Source organism: Kryptolebias marmoratus, linkage group LG19 (assembly GCF_001649575.2).
Source record: "Kryptolebias marmoratus isolate JLee-2015 linkage group LG19, ASM164957v2, whole genome shotgun sequence".
Lineage (NCBI taxonomy): Eukaryota > Metazoa > Chordata > Actinopteri > Cyprinodontiformes > Rivulidae > Kryptolebias > Kryptolebias marmoratus.
The window spans coordinates 12,897,138-12,918,758 of NC_051448.1; the positions used below are offsets into that span (position 1 = coordinate 12,897,138).

Sequence of the window (21,621 nt, forward strand, 5' to 3'; positions counted from 1 at the left end):
CCATAAAGGTTTTAAATTGGGTTTTTATTTGTGTGTTTCTTTGATTGCTGCAGGACTGGCAGAGGAAGCTCTCGCAGCTCGTTCCAGAACAACAGCGGCTGACCGAGAAGCTGCGAAACATCGGCCTCAAGAAACTCCCCTGTGAGTAACCCGGATTCTGCCAGTCTTCAGATGGTCTCGTAAGTCTCTGACCTCTCACCCTTTGTGTGTAGCCGTGAGTCTGACCTCCCTGACGGGCACCGTGACGGAGAAGAGCATGAACTGCCGCAGGCTGAAGGATCAGCTTGATATTCTGGAAAAAGAAACGACCGACAAGCTTGCCCAGATGGAGCAGTACAACAAAGAGCTGAAGGTCAGTGGATCACACAGATTAGGATACAAAGTGCTCTTAGTGTGACTCAGGGGGCTTAACACCCATCTTAGTTAATTCATTCAGAGCCAGCTTTTGAGTTCTGAAGTTAACCACTGATTTTAACAAACACTATCAGATGAAGAGCATTAAATTTATTGTTTTAAAGCAGATCTAATATCTAAGGTTTGAAAGGAAACTAACAAACTACTCTTCTGTCAATAATCTACAACTAATTCTCAGTTAGAAATGTAAGTGACAGAAGAGGATTAACCCTCCAAGTAAAGAACTAGTTTTAATAAATGAGTACCCCTTTGCAATAAGGGTACCCTTATAAAGCTCTAATAAATAGTTAAAGTGGTTGTTAATAAAGCTGTAAACCCTTAATAAATCATTAACAAGCAGTTATAGCACTTTAGTTTAAATCGAACAACACTGACTTGTCTTCTGCCGAAAAGTGAGCCTGCTCCAATGTATAAACAGTGTCTTATGCCTTATTTATAAATGCTTATTATAAAGTGTTTATAAAGTGATAACAAACTCATAAATAACCTAGTTATAAGGTATTAATAGATCCTTTATAAATGTAACCTTATCATCAAGTTTTACCAATTAATGCAACAAAAACATGTACTTGGTTAACATTTGTTTTGATTTACCTTTCTTTTTTTTTACTCAGAGGTTTGTAATATAGTGTAATGTACTCGAGTAGATATTTTAACTTAATAAAAATCCTTTTACTTCTTTACTTAATTGAGTTTTGTCGCCTTTTGACACTTTGTTGTCCTAAGAGAAGAGAACAAAATGGTGTTTTTTTTTTCTTGTTTGCTTATTTTGCTTATTCGTTCTGAACTGCTTTTAGAACTTTTAACCCACGTTTTTTCTTTTTCTTCTCTTTGTCTCCTTTGCTGCAATCCCTGGATTTTCTCCTACTCTCATTTTTATTTTCCCTGTTTGTGCATTTTATTTCTTCTTCGTGTGATGCCTTACGTGTGTCACCGCCTCATTTCCTAACGACTTTTTACAACTGCTTTTCCATCTTTATTACACATCTTTCTTGACTTTCCCCCCGTGCTCACCTTTCCCCTCATCTCCTCTCTTTTATCACTGCGATATGTGTGTGGTACTTTTTTTTTTTATCATAGCTCGGGGATATGGATGACTGTGTCCTGCGAGGCCTTCTCTCCCTGCTGGCCTGCCTCAGCCAGCTCTTCCTTCTCATCAAGGTTATCCCTCCCCCTCTCTTCACCTCCCACTGGTGTTTTGTTTTATCTCACCTCTTATGTTCAGTTTTCCATTTTTTTTCCTTTTCAACCCATTATAACGATATGATTATTAAACAGAGCTCTGGTTTGTGCGGTGTCTCTTTTGCTGTTGTTGTTTCTCTCCGTGGGATTTGTCCAAGCTTGTATTTTCTGTGTAAACAGGATGCTCCCTGAGGGTAAAACATACACACACGGAATACTGAACGTGCTCCGGTTTTTGTCTTAGAAGGAAGAGAAAAACCACGCGTGGCACACACAACATGTCTGCATGTTTCTATCAGCCTGCAAGTGGACATCTGTTTGCATGTCTGTCATGATTTTGGCGACGATAAAGATGCTGAAATGTCTTGTAAAACACGGATTAATGATAGCTGGAGAGACGTCTTCACCTGTCCTTTGCATTGCACGCTCTCATCAGGAGCTGAGGGAGAAGCAGGTGAAGCAGCAGGCTGTCCTGGACAACCTGTACACAGTCAAGGAGGAGAAACTGAGGGAGCTGGAGAGGCGCAGGGAGGAGGAGAGAGAAAGGAAGAGGAGGGAGGATGAGGAGGCAGCCAGGTGAGTTCCCCTTTTCGTGACCTGCGGGCAGAATACTCCCCGTCCGCTTCACTGTGTCCTAATGTCGTCTCTGTCACAGACAGGCGAAGCTGGAGCAAGAGAGGAGAGAGCAGGAGCGCCGGGAACAGGAGATGAGGGAGAGGCAGGAGGAGGAGGCCCGACAGAGGAGGCTGCTGGAGGAGCAGAGGGCCAAGCAGAGGGAGGCGGAGGAGGAGGAGGAGAGACAGGCGAAAGCTCGCCTCCGAGCGGCTCAGGAGAAAGCACAGGAAGAGGAGAGACGGAGGAGAGAGGAGAAGGAGGAGGAGGAGAGGAGGAAGAAGAGGGAGATGGAGGAGGAGGAGAAGAGACGCAAAGAGGAGGAGGAGCAGCAGAGGAGGAAAGAAGAGCAGGAAAGAGGAGGAGGGCAGCTAACTACATATAGAGCTCTGTACTCCTTTGTTGCCCGCAACGCAGATGAGCTGAGTATCGATGCAGACGGTCTTATAGAGGTACGGCAGCCAAACCATGACCCTCCCACCGCCATGCTCAACACTGGAACACATTAAAACTGTGCACTTCAAAGTCCTCTAATTCTTTTTGAAGTCAAACTAAAGTTTGGATGTGCCTTTTAACCACCTCCAGAAGTTTTAATTTTTATGTCCCTCAATTTAAAGCAATAGTTCAGATCTTTTGAAGTGTGGTTCTGTGGAAAGAATTGGAGTTATTATAAGACCACGGCAATCCACTTTGCTCTCTGCACCGCTCAGACTAGCCATTAGCTCATCAATCCGGTAAATAAAGACCTAGTATGCCCACCACCTTTCATGTCAGAGATTTGAAACATAATATATTTGCTGAGAGAAGGTGAAACTTCATCAGTTGTAGATGCACATTCAGTGATTCATTTCAGGGAGTTTCAATTAAATCCTTTCCCTGGTTCCTGAGATATTTTGCTAACGCTACAGACAAACTGAACGAACACAGACGTGGGTAAAAACATTATCGCTAAATTCAAATCCAAATCATTCAAAGACCTACAGGTAAGATAACCTTTACACAGACACTCACTTTGAAAGATCTGAATTATCCCTTTAAGCTTCACTTTTCCTATTAAGTGCAGGTTTTTTTTTAATAAATTATAAACTGTCAGCTCAGGTTATAAGAAATAAAACATCAACATTGTTTGTAATCCTTTAACAGTCTCATTTTGAAGTTAGTGCCTGTTGGAGATGATCTATCATCTTTAATCAGATTAACAGGAACAGAAGATCATTGTAACTTTACATAAACAGTTACATGGTCATCAGTTTATGTGTGATTAGAAATGTTTTGTTTTGTTTTTGCTGCAACTCACAAGATGTAAAACTGAAACTGACTGAATGAGTAATCACTGCGACATATTTGTGTCTCCAAACCCAGTAATTAGTCTCTGTTGCTCTGGCAGTTGTTCCTAATTAGCCCAGATGATTACTTCGGAGGGGAAGCAACATGTTTATCCTCCGATCATCACCCTGTTATGTGTGACTGACTGTTTGTTTGTTTGTTTGTTTGGCAGGTGGATGAACACACTGTCGGTGAGCCTGGTTGGTTATGTGGGAATTACCAAGGAAACAGGGGCTGGTTCCCCCAGAGTTACGCAGAGAAATGTCCCGCACCGTCCACCTCGGAGACGGCTCAGTCGTCGCCTGGAAAAATGTCCCGTCTGCCGCCAGCACTAAACACAAGGTAGCGGAAATTAAACAGGATCTGGTTGATGCATGTTTTATGTTTTTATTATTCTTGAAGCTAAAAGTCAGACAGTCACGGCGTTTCCTCTTTCTGTTTTGAGTCGCTCTTATTTGCACGTAAAATTGAGTTTTTCCTTCTCGTTTTCCCCAGACATCCGTGTGTGGAAGGAGCAGGCGACATCACAGTTTCTGCTCTGTCAGACGCTTCACAGGTGAGGCAGGCTTGACTGAGTTTTAATTAAATTCCATTTAGAAACTTTTCCTAATTAACTAGATAACTTTTTATTGAACTGCTTCAGCCACGACACCAAAACACTGACTGTTAAAATGTCACATTATAGATTTGTCATAATCCTCTGGAGGAACACTGTCTGATATCATTTTGAGCCTCCTTTATTCTAATGTTTATTGATACTCAGCAAAACAGAAAGAAATATGACATTTCACAAAATAAAAAGGCTGAAAATGTAGTTCAAATAATCAATTTCTGTTGTGTTTTTGCGTTTAATTTTCCTTGTTGGGTTTTGTAAGCATAAACGGGGAAATAATTAAGTTTTTAATGCAGCACCAGATAACCAAAGAGCTCACCACAGTCAGTAAAAACCTTAAGGTAGTGTCTCACTGGGCGGCGACTGTTGGAGACAAGTTTGCATATCTGATCACCAACAGCCCAGTGAGATACTGGCTTCACAGAGAGGGGGCGGGGTAAAGTTTGATCCAGATAATTACGATCTGGGGAACACTTCTCAGTAGAAGAAACAACCACCGCACTGACTGCATGTCTAAATAGTTACTGTATTCATTAAAAAAATGGGGTTTAGAGCATTTTAGTTGACATACATTCTTTTCTAAACTGGAAATTATTTATGATTAACTGTCACTGGTAGAGAAGAAGTGGGTCTTGCTGTGGTAGCTTTGCTGCTGATATGAACACACACACACACACACACATCCTTAGCAGCAGCAAGGCTGTATATATTTATAACTTGTCTCTGCTGGGAGTTCATCTCTCTCTGCCTTTCAGTGGGTCACACAAACACTCCCTTCTGATACCATCAGTGTTAGTCGCTCTGTCATTTAAACTATAGGTTGTGTATCAAGGTTTAAAGACAAAGATGAAGCTGTTTTATATCTAAACAAGTTGACATTTGTCTCTTCCTGCTCCCTCAGTCCTCCGTCACTCTGTTCGCTCGGGCCCTGTCTTCGTGGTCCGCCACCTCGGAAACCCACCTCGATCCTTCCTCGGACGCGAGCGGCGCGCTGCTGAGCTTCTCGCAGGGTGACGTCATCAGCGTGCTGCAGCAGAGGGACGACTGGTGGTTTGGACAGCTCAACGGAACGCAGGGATGGTTCCCCAAAACTTATGTCACTTTGGAGCCTGCCGGGAACTCAGAGTATGAAGATTCACAAAAAAACACATCATTTCAGTGTAGAGCTTCGATTTAATACAATACGTGTTCTTCTTATCATAGCGTGGACCTGTTGGACTCATCTGACTCTGTTCAGCTGGAGGGTTAGTTCAGTTTATCTTTCAGTCCACCTGATGTTGAACCTGGAGCAGCCGTTTCGGGCGATGCCTTCACTTGCACGCTTCATAACCCGGTCTGAGAGCTTCTGTCTGTCTTAACCAGAGTACGTGGCCTTGTACACATACGAGAGCCCAGAGACGGGCGACTTGACATTTGTCGAGGGGGATGTTGTCATGGTGACAGAAAGAGAAGGAGAGTGGTGGCGCGGGTGCATCGGCGACCAGACGGGAGTGTTTCCCTCCAACTACGTCCGGCCCGTCGAGCCAGAGGTGAAAAATATGTCATCACAGCTATCTTTTATAACAGAATTCATTACTGTATCTTAAAATGGTAAATGTGTCCAAAAAATGTCTGAATGATGCTAGTAAATGTAGCTTAAAGGGTTCTTTATTTGGAACCTGAAACATATTAGGACTCAACTAGTGTAGCATTTCTTCTTTAATAAATGAAAAGGTATTTTTTTTTATTAATTTGCTGTTTCTTATTTTACATCCAACCACCCAAATTTAGGGGTCAAGACCTGGAGTTTCAAGCAAGAAACCTGGTGAGGAAAAGAGAACCTGCTCACTGAAGCAGACACCCGGTCATAATCTGATGATTAAATCTAATATCCATTGGAGTTCTGCCTTCTGAGAGATCCAAATTCACTGCTGCCTGTGTCTTCTTTCGGTAAGCAGAGCTCGCTCAGGCCGTCACCGCCGCCGAGGCCCCGACGGTGAATCGGCTGCGTCTCTCTCCGGGCCAGCTGATCGTGGTCCGGGCCAAGAACTCCACCGGCTGGTGGCTTGGAGAACTACAGGTCAGACACGCACAAGCCTGATGGAGTATAAAACTGCCTCCGTTTTTTTAAAGATGACTCTATTAAGGGTTAACTGTGAGGCTTTCAGATTTTATTCTTTAATGAGTTTTAACTTTTTGACTAAACGCCTGAACCAAAAGCTGAAAGTTAAAAAATATTTGCCCCACTCTCCATCAGTACCCTCTTCTCTGTGTTGGCTTCACATCAGTCTCACCCACGCTCTCTGTAACCAAAATGAATGTAACGTACTTAATTAGTGAACAAATATTACTAATCAATGTTGCTCAATCATTAGGTTGTTTGTTAAAGTAGAAACATTCTCTGCTCCCAGACGGCCCAATCTGAATATTTAATGTTTTGTTTGTTCTGCTGATTGTTAAACACCTTTGTTTTGTATTTGATTTTCAGACTACAGCTGAGACTGCTTTGATTTTAAACTGTGAATTAATTCCCAGTAAACGCACGTGACAGCTCGTTATAAAAGGCTGTTTACTTATCGGGTGTTCCGTGCTCTGACTGACCCATTAAATATTCACCTCATTATTCAGAACTGAAGCGCCTTAAAAAAATCACAGCACTCTTCTTCTTCTTTTTTTTTTTCTTTCCCTCCAGGTTCGGGGTAAAAAGCGTCAGAAAGGTTGGTTTCATTCGTCTCACGTGAAGCTCCTGGGCCCGTCCAGCAGCAAGTCGTCTCCGTCCCCTCTGCCAGGTGATGACCGACGCACCCTGAACGCAACACAGTGCTGCCGCGGCTGATCAGTGGGGAGTCAATAGTCATTGTTTTAGCTGGGCTCAGTTGCTCTGCACCACTAATAAACACACAGAAGTCTTTAAGATATTCACATACAGTTTTCCAAAACTCTGCGCGTTTTGTTTAAAGTCTGCATGAAAACAGAATGTTATACAGTCCGATATAACTGTCCCAATGTCTGCCTTCACAAAAAGTCTATAAATAAAGCATAATACTAACATAACATCATTACTATTTTAAAAGATGCACAAATTTATATGTAAAGAGCTAAAAAAATGACTCGTGACTCATTTTGAATTCACTATTTTTTTACTGCAAAATGTGCTTAGTTGTCTAAATGAGTTGCTCCCAAAATCTGTATATGTGACCCGTGCTGCACAATGAGGAATTCTTCAACACTGACTTATTATTATTTTCAAATTCTCAAACGTTTCAAAAGGATACGTAGTTTGCTGAAATTTGTCGATTTATCACCTGGCCACAAGCTCGTTTTGTTTACATTTATTTGGCATAAATGAACATCAAAATAGAAAATATGTATTTTTAATTTAATTGTTTCATGTAAATCTTGCTATTATTGTTATGGTATAGTTGAATACATTCTTTAGTTTTATTTTATGTGGAGCAAAGTTAAAAAAATTAGCTTGTTTCCTAGCTAAATGTATGTTAGCTGGTTAGCTGGAGTCTTCTCTACCAACATAATGCTCAGAACGGATCGACTTTTTTTTTTTCTTGGTTTCTTAGTATGCCAAGTCATCGCAATGTACGACTACACTGCTGCCAATCAGGACGAGCTGAGCTTCAGCAAGGGTCAGCTGATCAACATCCTGGACAAGACCAACCCCGACTGGTGGAAAGGGGAAGCCAGCGGGGTCACGGGCCTGCTGCCCACCAATTATATCAAGATGACAACAGAATCAGACCCCAGCCAGCAATGTGAGTACCCCTCCCGCCCTTTGCCTTTTCGATCTTCACCACACGTCTCCAGAGATATTCTTTTTTCTGTCTTACTGTTTGAGGGGGAAATTAATAATTTACTTTGGGAGTGCTGCACATGGAGAAAATAAGGCTGCACACAGCCACAGAAACTGTGTGGAAACGACGTTTTGCCCTCCTAATGGCTACATTGGTTCACTCCAGGTGCAATAAATTCATTATCCATGTCAGAAAATGGAAAAGCTGGTGGTAAGTTCTCCATTCTGTCAGTCTCAGGGGGAACCGGTGAACATGTAATCAGTGCACATAAAAGGCTTGATCTCATGCATATTTCAGCCATACCTGCTGAAAAAGGTGACAGCTTCTAATTTAAAATGTTAAATTTCCTCCAATCCCTGCAAACACAACGAATCAGACATTTTTTTGGCATCTCTAAATGGACTGATCTGCCCATTTAAATCATTTAAAGGAATAGTTTGACATGTTTCGTAAAGGTAGATAGAAGTGTCAATCTTTTTCATGGATGTGTTAAATTATTTAACCAAATTCTGCTCTGGTTTCTGCATTAAATTAGACTTGATTTACAACCACAAAAAAAATCAACTTGTGTGTGAAAATTTCAGACTTTTCCTTTAAAAGTTGACAAATCACTGGGTGAATAAAATGGAATGACGGCATTTAAGCTTCAGATTTAACTCCCACATTTACAACCCCAGTTCCCAACAAGTTGGGACATTGTGCAAAATGTAATTAAAAATAAAATTCAATTATTTGCAAATCTCATCAACCCATGTTTTATTCATAACAGAATATAGTAAACATATCAAATGTTTAAACTAAGAAATTGTACATTAAAAAAGATCATTTTGAATTTTAGGGCAGCAACGCATTTCAAAACATTTGGGACTTGGGCAACAAACGGCTGTAAAAGTAGGTGGGATGAATAAGAAACAGCTGGAGGAGCATTTTGCAATAAAGTGGGTTAATAGGCAACAGGTCAGGAAGAGGAGTGGATATAAAAAGAGTGTTCTAGAGAGGCTGAATCTGTCAGAAGTATAGATGAGCAGAGCTTCAACAGTCTGAAAAAAATGTCTAAAAATAGTGGGTAATTCAAAATTACCTTTTTTTAAGATTTACAAATAATTGCATTTTGTTTAAATTCCATTTTACATAAAATCCCAACTTTTTCAGATTTGGTGTTATTCTATTTTTGGAAATTTAACGGAAGAGTTGATTCCACCCGTGTCCAGTATTTCACTCACTGCACAGTCATTCATTTATCTCACAGCCAGGTTTTTTTTTCCCCCGTTATATTTGGGAGTGTGTGTTTGAATCAGTATTCACAGCTCGCGAGTTTTCGCTCACAGCAGCAGATTTCTTGTTAACATGAATGAACAGAGCGGACATTTAATTACGCTGAACTCATTGAAGCCGCGCTCACTAAACACAAAGACATTCTCAGTTTAATGAACACGTTCTGATGGACGTCTTTTACTACCTTTCGGTTAAATTCTGCGCTTTAATGCAGAATTGCTCCGGCTGGTGTAATTATTAATAACATTTACATTTCCAGAAATGCATTATTAATGCGCCTGCATGTAAGAGTCCTGTATTAACGTCCGCTGTCTCTCCCTCTTTCTTCCATCTCACTCATCTTCCCCCCTCTGCTCCTCCACTGCATCCTTTTTTTCTCCCCCTCCTTTCTGTAGGACAGTAATGCTGGCTTTCCTCTCTGCTCCTCTTCCTCCTCCTCCTCTTCTGTCTCACCCCTTGTGTCTGAGCGAATAGCCCTGTGGCAACAGGAAGCCCGGCCGACAGCGAGAACAGCCCAGCTCCGCACTTTCCACTTGTTTGGGACTGTGGTGTTCTTTGCTCCTCTGTTCCAATCCCTCCTTTTTGTTTCGACTCCTTCCTGCTCCTCTTTACCTTTCTGCTGGTGTTCTTCTCTCCTTCTTGCTCGATTCTTCTTCTTCTTCTGTTTCCCTTGATGTGTCTTTAATTAACTAACTAACCAAGGGAGGGAGGCAGAGGCAGCTAGATGTGAGTTATTAAAGCTTTTGTACTTTTCACACAAAAGCATGAAACAAATAGTTTTTGCTAAAGACACAGTTAAGTTTGAAATCATTCATCCACTCAGCCAAATTTTGATTTATGATTATTTCTTTGTAACAGGAAGTTTTTTAGTGCCTGGAAATGACATAAGCAAAGTGTACAATGTGTTAAAAAATGTCTTCAAATATAAAGAACAATATGTTAAAACTGGTAACGATGAATTACAACAATCTCTTTTTTTTTAATCAAAGTTACTTATACAAACTGGTTTTTATCAAAACATATAAGCCTTTAGGTTAAGCCTGTATCTCACTGGGATGAGACTGTTGGTGACTAGTTGGAGACACAAAATTGTGAGAAAATGTGCGACATTCACGCGGAATCACGTGCAAAGATTTTTTTTTTTTTTGTCTTAATCGTGTCTACAGATGTCGTGTCACGTGATCGCAGCTTATTCTCTTTTTTTTGTCTCCAATCAGTCACAGTTTGGTTTCAGACATCATCAAACCACCCACCTACTAAAGTTGTCTCAAATTTCTCATACTTTCTGATTTACAGAAACTAAATCGAGACGGGTTCCAGATGCCCACGATGACTCTGGCTATTTTGAAGGAATGTTTAACATTCGATCCAGAGCAAGGCGCCAGGAGTCATGCAAAGAGTCAGACTCTGGTTTTAGTCCAAAAAAAGTTATCAATAAATCAAAATTTGGCTCTGCTATGAATCATTTTTAGCTTGTCTGTTAACAAAAATAGAAATATTAGTCACAAGGTGTTAAAACATGTAATCAGTTCAGACGGAGGTCATTTAGTTTTTTAAGTTAAGGCTGTGAATAAATGTGATAACAGTGTTTTAACAGGGTTACTCATTCTTGCACTAACAACATTAAACCTTTGCAAAAAACGGACCAAGGAGAAGACTCAGTTGCTCGCTGTCTCACTGCTTGAATTCAGACTAACTGATTGTGATTTTTATCATTCAGTCTTTAGGTATATATATATAACACTAAGTCTGTACTGAACTGTTAATGTCACCAGCAAAAACAAAGAAAAAGAAACTGCAGATGTTACAAACCAACAGAGTAGCTACAGAGAAAATAGCACCACGCTGCTGACATTTCCATCCACTTTTTTTGCCAAGTTTGAACCTCAAAGACTTGAACCACCAGCCGAGTCTTCCTCTGCTCTTTCACTTCAGCTTTAGCCGTTTTCTCGTTCACACCTATGCAACCATTTAGACGTGAAAGGTGCTTTTTTTTTCCTTGAACGCAGTCCTCCTGGTAGCAGTGTGGTTAGCATCGCTTGCTGTGTTACGTTCCTGCACTGCGCCTACAATGTGCCTCACTCTGTGCATTACCTGTAAATAGAACGTCTGAGAACTGATAATAAAAGTCCGATGATGACATGTCCGGCGTGGTGTGGTTTCAAATGGCGCACCTGGGAATTAAAAAAAAAAAGTGTTTGCCGTGCACGTGGGTGTGTGTTTGCGTGCGTGTATGCACCGCAGGGTGCGCGGACCTGATGACGCTGGACACGATGACCCCTCAGGAGAGGAAGCGTCAGGGTTACATCCACGAGCTCATCCAGACCGAGGAGACCTACGTGGAGGATCTGGAGCTGGTGCTGGAGGTAAAAATGTCAAATGAGTCGTCTGTTCTCCTGTTGTAACGAAGGACTGGAAGTGGAATCAGTGCCTTCAGAAAGTAATCGATAGATGTACAACTGGTTAACCTTTGAAGGCATCACAATTCAAGATGGCCGCCACAGCCAAGTCAATCAGTTTTACAGATACTGAGCTAAAATGTATTGCGGTAGTAGCTGAGAGTCATGCCAAACACGTACTCTGTTGGAGTCAACCCTGTTTGTCTGTTAGCAAAATATTTTATGGTTCTCTGGACAGATTTTAGTGCAACACTTGTTAGCTGTGCATCTAAAAAGTCATTAACATGTGGAGTCAGCCTAATTCAAGATGGCCGCCACAGCTAACTGACCATAGCGAACACAAAAATGACTCTAACTCAGTCAGTTTCAAAGATATTGAGCTAAAATTTAGTTTGGTAGTAGCTGAGAGTCATTCACTACACATACTCCAAACACTTGTAGTTTTAAAGCTTGGCTTTCTTTTTTTTTTTTTTTTTTTTTTTTTTTAATGCCCAGGTGTTTTACAAGCCCATGTCTGAGTCAGGTCGTCTGACAGAAGCTGAGATGACAGTGATCTTCGTCAACTGGAGGGAGCTAATAATGTGCAACACCAAGCTGCTCAAGTAGGTTTCACATTTTTGGAACATTTTTAATCACTTATATTACGTTCTGCAGAGAGCTCCTCTTGAAAGAAAGTTTCTGCTCAGTTTACACCATGGTTTATAGCCTACGTCTATCAAAACAAGGGTCCAAATAAGTGTGAATTATTAGTTTTCACACAAAGCAACTTTTAGTGCCTCAGGAAAACAGTGAAGCTCTCTCATGGTTTAAAGTCCAGCAGCAGCAGCATCAACTGAGAAACATGAAACAGACTCCAAACAGTCTTTGCAAAGCTTTATGAGTTTACTGTACACACAAAGTCAAAGAGATGTGGAATGTCCAGTGTCTTTTGTTTAAAAATACTTTAACAAAAAAACATTGAAACCAGTTCAACTTCAGACAGTTAATCTGGTGGTTATGACACAAAAAAACGAAAATTAACAAGCAGAGAATAAAACAAGTGTCAGACCCCAACTAATCCAACCAAACCCTGACACAGGACCTGAGAGTTGCACCGTCCTTCAGCTGATCCAGGGTAATAAGTGTCTCTGACATCGTCATCGTTTGTGCGTGTCAGGGCGCTGCGTGTGCGTAAACAGATCGGAGGAGAGAACATGCCCGTTCAGCTGATTGGTGACCTGCTGGCTTCGGAGCTCGCTCACATGCAGCCGTACATCCGCTTCTGCTCCTGCCAGCTCAACACCGCTGCCCTGCTGCAGAGCAAAACCCACAACCAGCCCGACTTTAAGGACTTCCTAAAGGTATGAGTAATAATCCTTTCATATGTAGAGAAAACTCAGACGAGATGCAATAAAAAAAAAGTATTTCTCCCTGTTTTCTGCTCCCTTTTGAGCAGAAGATTGCCACCAACTACCGCTGTAAAGGGATGCCGCTGTCCAGCTTCCTCCTGAAGCCCATGCAGAGGATCACTCGCTACCCTCTGCTCATCAAGAATGTTCGTTAAAAACCTTAGACCTTTTCACACACAACTCTTATTATTTATTCTTACGCTAATCGCCCTTTTCCTGCTCTTCCCGTTGCTCAGATCTTAGAGCACACGGCGGAGGGCCACGCGGACCGTGAGCCCCTGCGAGTCGCTCTGGAGCGAGCCGAGGAGCTGTGCCTTCAGGTCAACGAGGGGGTCAGAGAGAAGGAGAACTCAGACCGGCTGGAGTGGATCCAGAACCACATCCAGTGCGAGGGCCCGATAGAGGTAAACACACTCGGACATGAGTGTCACTTTAAATGCTCGTTAGAAGAGGCAGACTGAGTGATCAGTCAACCCATTAGTTAGGCATTTTCTTTTAATTAATCGACACATCTGCCTCGCCTGAGCATATCTGTGAGCAGGACAGTGCTGGGGAACTTACATTACCCCATCGTGTCGATGTGCTTCTTGCAACAGGAGTGACAGCAGGACATCCAATAATCATTTCCCCCGCTGTATAGCTTCCTACTACAGTGATGGATCGAAGGATCAGCCGGGTTTTACTTCCTCTCCATCTTTCTTTCAGCATCTTATCTTCAACTCGTTAACAAACTGCCTCGGGCCCCGCAAGTTGCTCCACAGCGGTCGGCTGTGCAAGAGCAAGAGCAGCAGAGAGCTATGGGCCTTCCTCTTCAACGATTTCCTCCTCCTCACGCACAGCGCCAAACCGTTCTCCTCCTCTGGATCAGAGAAGCTATTCAGCCCCAAAACCAACGTGCAGCTCAAGATGTACAAAACGGTAAGCAGGAGGGGAAAAAAAACACCTTTTGTTGATGTTAAGGAATATAACGACTTCTCCCTCTCTGAACGGCCCTCGTTCCTCTTCAGCCGCTGTTTCTGAATGAGGTTCTGGTGAAAATGCCACCGGACCCGTCGAGTGACGAGCCCCTCTTTCACGTCTCGCATATCGATCGGGTCTACACGCTCAAAACTGAGACTTTGAGCGAGAGGTATGCAAACACACAAGCAGCCCTCTGAGGAACTAGAACCTGCGGTTTAGAAATTATGCAGAGTATTCACTAGTTTTTTTATTTGTTTTATTTTGTAGGACAGCGTGGGTCCAGAAAATTAAAGCAGCTTCTGAACACTTCATAGAGACGGAGAAGAAGAAGAGAGAGAAAGCATATCAAGGTACAAGCACAAGTTTGTCTGAATATTTCCTTTACAATCAATCAAATGAGTGCTGCGTTGACATTTGAGGTTTGTTTCAGCGCGCTCTTTAAAAACCAGCGGGATCGGCCGACTGCTGGTGACGGTCATTGAGGCTCAGGAGCTCAAGGCCTGTAAGCCCAACGGTGAGGCCCAGTGTCCCAGTTTCATTCAGCTTTCCAGATTCACAGTCTGTCTCCTCCATGAAAAAGAAATCTTTCTCCTCAGGTAAGAGCAATCCGTACTGTGAGCTGACGATGGGGGCTCAGTGCTACACGTCTCGGCCCGTCAGCGACACGCTGAACCCCAAGTGGAACTTCAACTGTCAGTTCTTCATCAAAGACATCTACCAGGACGTCCTGTCCATCACTGTGTTTGAGAAAGATCAGTTCTCACCGGACGGTCAGTGCAAGAGACATATGCATTCACACAACTATGGATTCCTCTCTGTCACGCCTTTATGAAGTCAAACAAAACGGCGCCATAATAGCTTCTTTAAAGCATTTCTACACGTTCAGTTGAAAGAAGTACACATACTTCAAGACAGCTGTGTTGGAGGACGCTTCCAGGACTTTTCTTCCTGATCAAATCTTATGAGACGTCTGCAGCATAATCAGGACTCTTTGTCAGAAAAAAAAATGTCCTTTTGAACAAAGATGTGCTCTCACAGCACGTCGAGCATCTAGTCTGTAATCTGACATTTGTGGCTAAATGTTTAAATATCTGATAATGGATAAAAGATGCAATACTTGGACCATTTTCCCCCACACTTTAAAGCTTGTATTTTCAGTCTGAGTCTGCCAACACAGAGACTTTATGCACTGGGAAATAAAACATGAGACCCAGTTTAGTCCAAACTGTTGACATTTAAGATGTCTAAAGTAACAGGTTTAATGTAGATGAGCTTTTCACAAATATATAAGACAGCAGTAGCTTATATGTAGCATGTTTTTATACATGCCTTTAGTATCAAGCTCAGTGTATCACATACACTAAGATTTGTGGCATAAATCTGGGACATATAGTAGTCCTTTTAGCAGCAGTGTGAAATGAATGTTTTTGTTTTTTTCCTTCTTCAGATTTTCTGGGTCGAACTGAGGTTCCCGTGGCAACCATTAAAAAAGACATGGAGAGCAAAGGAGCGGCGAACCGTCGCCTGCTTCTGCACGAAGTCCCCACCGGAGAAGTGTTGGTCAAACTGGACCTCCAGCTTTACGAGCCGAGCAAGTGAGCGCCAACCGCAAAAATGGAGGAGACGCGCTCGAAGGTGCCCGCGTTCAACAAAACCGCCCGGATTTCTGTGCCATGAGCCAAGCAGACTTTTTATCCATCCAGCTGAAATGTGAAGATAGTCGCTAATATTTTCTTACTCACCACTGAATCAGAATCTTTTAAAAAAACAAAACAAATCTTTGTATTGTAGTTTTGCTAAACAGCTGGATTTTCAAATTTATATTAACAAATAATACGACGGGCTATTTTATCACCACTGTTGCAGGAATACCAAGACATTCCCACTTCTACCTGCTGTATAGTTCCACACTGCCTCAGATGTTTGTTTGTAAAGCACAACTTTCCACAGTAATCCTGAATACGCAGGGATTTTATGTTTAATATGTCACTGAATCCTGAAAACGGCAATGAATAAAATGTATTTATGTATGTATTTTTGTTTTGTTTTTTGTTTGTTTTTTTCCCTGACACAAAAACACACTTTACCGCTGGAGATCGTGAGGTAGTTGGATGAGAGTTCGACTTGAGGTGAGCACAGGTTTTATTTGGACGCAGGCGCCAAGCGGCTCAGCTGCTGTAGACTTGGCGGCTGACGGTATTATTCACATGAGGAGAAAACAGCAGCTGGGCCGACGGCGCTGTTGCACGGACGTGGAGCGGCATGGTGTCGAGTCTGGATGAAACGAAAACTTGTTCGTGTGTGAATACAACAGAAAAGATGGAGAAAAAAAAAAAAAACCCTACTGCAGCAGTGATGTACCTTCCAGACTGGCTTTATTCAGCCTCATCCTCGGGTGGATTTTTCATGGATGCAGACAGCAGATGGTTCAGAGAGGCCCGTGGAAGCTGGTTAGCAGGAGACAGCGCAGACTCACTGAAAGACTGACGGTCCTGAGGCGGCTCCCGTACTTTTCGTCGTGCATTTTTATATCCTGCAAAAGAAAGGAAAGCTCATTTTAACAGGAAACTACATAATTCCATATGAGTTAAACATTTTCTCCTTAGAGAACAAATCTGTCCAAAATCCTGGTAATTTACCTTTAAAAAGTAATGCTTGTGTACCTGCTTCACAAGAGGAGGATGTTCTCTTTTTCCTATTTTTTTCTTGTATCCGAAGACAGGATGCGTCGTTTAAACCAGCTGTTTCGAGCTGTGGACAGAGTGTGCATCAGCAGAGGGTTGGCGCACCTCGAATGCTAAATGAAATATCCGCAAAACCACGAGAACCACCTTGAAATGCTGTGGCTTTCTGACGCTGAGGAGAAAAGGATTGTATTCCTGCAGATCGTAGGTTTCAAGAAACACGAAGCCCTGTCAGTAGGAGACTCAAAAGGTGAGTCTCTTGGTTCAAAAGCAAACACGACAGGTGTTCCCAGCATGGGGGGAGGGAGGGGGGTTTCACCTTGGAGTTGCAGTGTCTGAGGTAGTCACTGTAAACGCTCCGGCGCCTCCTGCCCTCCAAGCTCCTGCAGCTGGACACATGTTCCTCCACTCTCCTCTGCAGAGGGAGCCACACGCGCTCGGTCCAGCGCTTGTGGAGAAGCTCCTTCCTCCTCAGCTCCGCAACGTCCCGCTGAGTCAGGAAGCACTCCAGCTCCTCAGGGAGAACGGAATAAAGATTTTATGGTGATGGGTTGTTTTTGTTTTTTTTTTACAAAACCAACGCAATCTTATGTCTTACCTTCATAAATCCAGTTTCTGCATCCAGCAAAGGTTGGATTATTTCCTGGACCTGCTGGTTTTCGGCCTCGATCTTTGCCTGGGATCGAGGGGATGAAAATGGGTAAATTCATCTTTGTGCAGAAATGTGTATGTTTTTTTTTTAAATGCAGTACCTGCAGTTGTCTGAGGGACATATCAAAGAGTCGGTCCCGTTTGGAGCTTTCCTCATTCCGTTTCTTGGATCTTACACTTTGACAGCTGCCTGTCTTCCTCGCGTTAGGCTGAGACAGACTCCTCATCTTCTCTGTCACCTTTTTCACATCAGCTATGGACTCCTGACGCATCGGCTGGACCACTTCTTACTGCTTTTCTTTGTAACTACAAGAGAGCACACTCCAGTGACTGTTAGCAGTGGACAGAAACCCTGCAGATGAACAAAGGTTATGTTTGATGAAAGAAACGACTTCTAGCTGTGAGCTGAAACTTGATCTAAGCAGGCCCGGAACTGAACCGTGGCTGCGCAAATCCCAGCCGGAGTTCACCGACAGGCGGATCAGGCGGGCAGCAGACATCAGAGTCCCAACAGAACAGGAAGTGACAGAGTCTGCTGCCGCCTTGGAGTGTGAGCTGCTTCTCAGTGTTACAAAAAACACACAGAAGAAGACAACTCAGAGCTGATCACAATCTAAGAATACATTCCTTTTTATTGATGTAATTTTTGACAATTTGAGGATAAAAAAAACAGTTCTTTAGTTGCTGAAATCTCCTGTAAAATGTGAGGAGGCCTGTTCCTGTTTCACCTCAGGTATAAACGGGTTACTGATTCAGCCCTGCGCTCTTTTATCTTCTCATTAAGCGAGGAGAACGGCAGCTGCATTATCTCTTAGCAACCTGAGACGTTTTCATTCATCTTCACTAAGACCCGGGCGTTCCAGCACTGTGTGCCGAGACACGGCACGCCACAGGAGAAAGTGGGAGATCTGTTGGTTCTCATTAGAACTGCTGAGAGCACCGACACAGCCTCTCCGACTTCTAAAGACAGCCGATGAATTATTAGTTAGCAGGAGCTCGGAGTCCCATTTATTCTGTGAAATCAAGAGCAGGATTACCTACGGTGGCCCGGATGCAAAGGGCAACAACGCTGGACGTAAAACTGAAAAATACAAATATTAAATGTCTTTTTTTTTATTTTACAAAAAGCAACAGAAAAGATGTCTAAAACAGAAAAACAAAATATTTCTGAAAACTTCAAAAAGTATTTCCTGAAATGTCTCTGTAAGGTAATTTTATATTTATAAATATGGGGGGTTTTTTTGCTGTATTTTAAACAAGTTAATTGAACTTTGAGAAAACCTTTGTTTTCCTCTTTACCGAGCTACTGTTGTGTTTTCACCCATGCTGGTGTTAGTTTTATTGTTGCTGTAATAAAATGTCAAAATGTTTGTAAAACTTCTCAGCTCATGACCTTCAAAATAAAAAGCTGCAGGTTGACGTTTTACAAGTTTTACTACTAAGCCATTTAACAAAAATTGTTGTCACCCATCATGTTTTGTTTAGATATTTAATTTATGACTGCTGCTTTTTTTCTCTTTAGGCTTAATGTTATTGGTAATACTTTTTAAAAATTAATAGGATCTCTGTAGGGTTTCTTGCTAACTGTTTGAACTATTTCACATCAATTTATTACATATAGCTTACATCTGCTAGCCTGTTCGCGTCACTTTGAGCTTTGCTAGTTTTAGCTTGTCGCCATAACAAAGTCTCACCTGTATTGATTTGAAAAGCGGGGAGAAAATGGAAGAAAACGAGCTAAAATTTCCTCGGTTCGGACTGACGGACGGCAGCAAACTTCTGATCTCCTGCATCCGTTTCCACCGGGCAGCTGTCAGCTTCCTCCGGTGGGGGACAGGAGCAGAGACCGACTTCTCCTCCTCCTCCTCCTCCTCCTCCTCCTCCTCCTCCTCCAGGTGCCCAACGTTCGGAACGGCTTCCGTTGCCATGGCGACGACGCACAAGGCCGTAACGACGCTTCCGGGGTGCGTTCACCGTGACACAAACGTGAAGCTAATTTTATTTTTATAGGATCTTAATTGAAAAATAAATATCACATGCTGCTTCACGTACAAATAACATAAAGACACAAAGATTAAATAAATAAATAAATATAGCTGCGGTCTCCTAATCCTGAGACTGCGGGTTCGAGCCCAGGTTGCCTCAGGTGAAGACAGCAGCCAGAACAATAAACTCTTTAACCTAATTTATAATTTTTTTATTCACTAATGTGTTTCACTTTTTGCTTCATAGCTGATACATATTTGTACAAATTACTTTTATATTATGGACAGATTTCCCACAGACTCTGCTTATAGGTGGGTTTGCTGCTTTTCTCCTTACCAACTTATCATTTGGCTAGAAGTGACAACAAGCAGCAAGGAAGGAAGGGTAATCTGTTAAAAAGAGGGACAACTTTATTAACCAGTGGAAGACGTTTAAACCCTGTGATCATTGTTTCTGTAAAAGTTTAAGACAAATCTGCAACAGAAAAACAAAAACTTATATTTAAAATAGCTGTTTGTTGATCAGCAGCCTAAAACTTATTATATTCTGCAACTTTGCTGACCTTATTCCTTAATTTAGGATTATACTTCAGTCTTGGCATCATAATTCTATTTTGTTTGCCCTACCTATATGATGTTGTTATGGTGGTGCTGCATTTGCCACTGGATTTGAATGAGGCACCCTCGTTAGGACGCCATGCGCGCTTGCATATAAATGATGCACGCCCAGAACAAACCCAATCGTGTGCACGGAGTTTATCCTACTTGTACAAAGCCAGTCTGAGAACTGTGGTGATTGGCGGTTTTGTGTGTGTGAGTGCTTCCTGGTGGGCGTCTCCTGAGCAGGTGACTGACGCCTCATCATCACTCCTCTCACACCTGTGACGGATCAGGCTGATCAGAGTTGGAGGAGTATTTAAGGCTGCAGTGTGAACTAGACCAGCGCTGGGGAGGGGCAGAGAGCCAGGCAGCTGAGTTGGTGTTGGCCGTCGTCTCTCGGTGAACAAAAGGAATTGCTTACCGGGAGTTGGGTGTTGGAGCAACGGAATATACTTGGTGGAAAAGGTGGTTTGGCATAAACTGGTATGTGAATGGTTCGGATGGAAATGGAGGTAGGAAATGAGAAGGACGGGGATGGTGAAGGGTGGACATCAGTAGGAAAAGGAAAAGAAAGAGGTCGTGGAAGAATTAAAATGGGTGAAGGAAAATGCATCGGTGATAGTCGAGGTAATAAACGGGAATTGGAGGATAGTAGTTCAGAAGAAGAAAGAATAGTGAGGAGGAAAGTGGTGAGGGAGGAATTCAAAGTAATATTAAAACTTAAGAACGAGGAAGATCAAAATAAAATCAGCCCCATTGTGGTATCAAGAGAAATTAAAAAGAAAATTGGAGAAGTAGAAATGGTAAAGCTTTTGAGAGACGGAAGTCTTTTAGTAGTATGTAAAGATGTAGAACAAAAGAATAAGGCTTTAAGAGTGGATGACATTTGTAAAAAATTAGTGATTGAGAAAAAAATCATGGGAGAAAATAAAAAAACTAGAGGAGTGATTTATGGGATTCCTCTAGGTGAAGATCTTGATAAAATTAAGAAAAGTGTTGCAGGGGCAAAAGTGTACAGCTTGAAAAGATTGTTAAAAACAGTGAATGGAGAAAGAGTTGAAAGTCTGTCAATACTGGTTGAGTTCGAAGATAAGGAGTTACCAAGAAACATTAAAATAGGATACCTCAATTTTCAGGTCAGGCCATATGTACCTCCACCACTTCGGTGCTTCAAATGCCAAAGGTATGGACACATAGCAGCAGTGTGTAAAGGGAAGCAGAGATGTCCAAAATGTGGAGAAGAGCATAAGATAGAAGAGTGTAAGGAAGAAGTGCAAGAGAAATGTTGTAACTGTGGAGGAAATCACAGTCACGTTTGGAGGATGTGAAGTAAGGAAGAGAGCAAAAGAAATCGTACAGATTAAAACGAATAAAAACATAAGTTATGCAGAAGCAGTTAAAAATGTGAAGGAACAGGAAAAAAGAGAGATTGAACAAACAGGGAATCAAAATGTAAAACAAAACAAAGTTCAGATGGAAGATAAAGTCACAATACCAGTAGAAAAACTGATATTATTCATAGCTTATGTTATCAACTGCACTGACCAAGCCAAACACAAAACTGAGAAGATTAAAATAATAGTGAGAGGAGCTGAAAAGTTTTTGGGCTTTAAAGAGGGATCATGGGAAAACATAAATAAAAAGTTGGAGGAAGATGGGAGATCAGAACCACCAGGTGAAAACGGGTCATGCTAATATTACAATGGAATGCAAGAAGTTTAATCGCTAACGGACAGGAATTTAAAGG

General features: G+C 42.2%; 2 protein-coding genes across 9 annotated transcripts in view; one reads left to right on the plus strand and one right to left on the minus strand.

The window, feature by feature from the left end:
• itsn2a (intersectin 2a) overlaps positions 1–15,988 on the plus strand; it is a 35,639-nt gene extending 19,651 nt beyond the window's left edge. The window contains exons 15-39 of one of the 3 annotated variants that reach the window (XM_017427308.3): positions 54–141; positions 213–352; positions 1,495–1,575; positions 2,033–2,172; positions 2,252–2,660; positions 3,707–3,876; positions 4,030–4,090; positions 5,049–5,272; positions 5,351–5,391; positions 5,510–5,676; positions 5,918–5,951; positions 6,085–6,206; positions 6,819–6,915; positions 7,702–7,893; positions 11,452–11,573; positions 12,102–12,208; positions 12,763–12,946; positions 13,042–13,140; positions 13,231–13,398; positions 13,700–13,912; positions 14,002–14,123; positions 14,222–14,304; positions 14,385–14,468; positions 14,551–14,724; positions 15,402–15,988. In XM_017427308.3, the coding sequence (XP_017282797.1) occupies positions 54–141; positions 213–352; positions 1,495–1,575; positions 2,033–2,172; positions 2,252–2,660; positions 3,707–3,876; positions 4,030–4,090; positions 5,049–5,272; positions 5,351–5,391; positions 5,510–5,676; positions 5,918–5,951; positions 6,085–6,206; positions 6,819–6,915; positions 7,702–7,893; positions 11,452–11,573; positions 12,102–12,208; positions 12,763–12,946; positions 13,042–13,140; positions 13,231–13,398; positions 13,700–13,912; positions 14,002–14,123; positions 14,222–14,304; positions 14,385–14,468; positions 14,551–14,724; positions 15,402–15,553 (3,474 nt within the window). In that variant the 3' untranslated portion in view covers positions 15,554–15,988. The remainder of the gene's footprint in view (positions 1–53; positions 142–212; positions 353–1,494; positions 1,576–2,032; positions 2,173–2,251; positions 2,661–3,706; positions 3,877–4,029; positions 4,091–5,048; positions 5,273–5,350; positions 5,392–5,509; positions 5,677–5,917; positions 5,952–6,084; positions 6,207–6,818; positions 6,916–7,701; positions 7,894–11,451; positions 11,574–12,101; positions 12,209–12,762; positions 12,947–13,041; positions 13,141–13,230; positions 13,399–13,699; positions 13,913–14,001; positions 14,124–14,221; positions 14,305–14,384; positions 14,469–14,550; positions 14,725–15,401) is intronic. The other 2 variants (XM_037981585.1, XM_017427312.3) reach the window with 2 other exon arrangements.
• Positions 15,658–19,144, minus strand: fam228a (family with sequence similarity 228 member A). 6 transcript variants are annotated; one of them, XM_037981587.1, is made up of 8 exons: positions 18,984–19,144; positions 17,391–17,595; positions 17,237–17,314; positions 16,958–17,149; positions 16,786–16,866; positions 16,594–16,705; positions 16,316–16,487; positions 15,658–16,228 (listed from the first exon to the last, which is right to left on the minus strand). In XM_037981587.1, exons 2-7 carry the CDS (start codon positions 17,559–17,561, stop codon positions 16,330–16,332), a joined length of 792 nt encoding a protein of 263 aa, XP_037837515.1. In that variant the 5' UTR covers positions 17,562–17,595; positions 18,984–19,144; the 3' UTR covers positions 15,658–16,228; positions 16,316–16,329. The 6 variants fall into 6 exon arrangements, with proteins under 6 accessions (XP_037837515.1, XP_037837516.1, XP_024864108.1 ...); XM_037981588.1 differs by having other exon boundaries at positions 16,786–16,833; positions 16,958–17,152; XM_025008340.2 differs by having other exon boundaries at positions 16,618–16,705; positions 16,958–17,152.
• Positions 19,145–21,621: the final 2,477 nt, after the last annotated feature.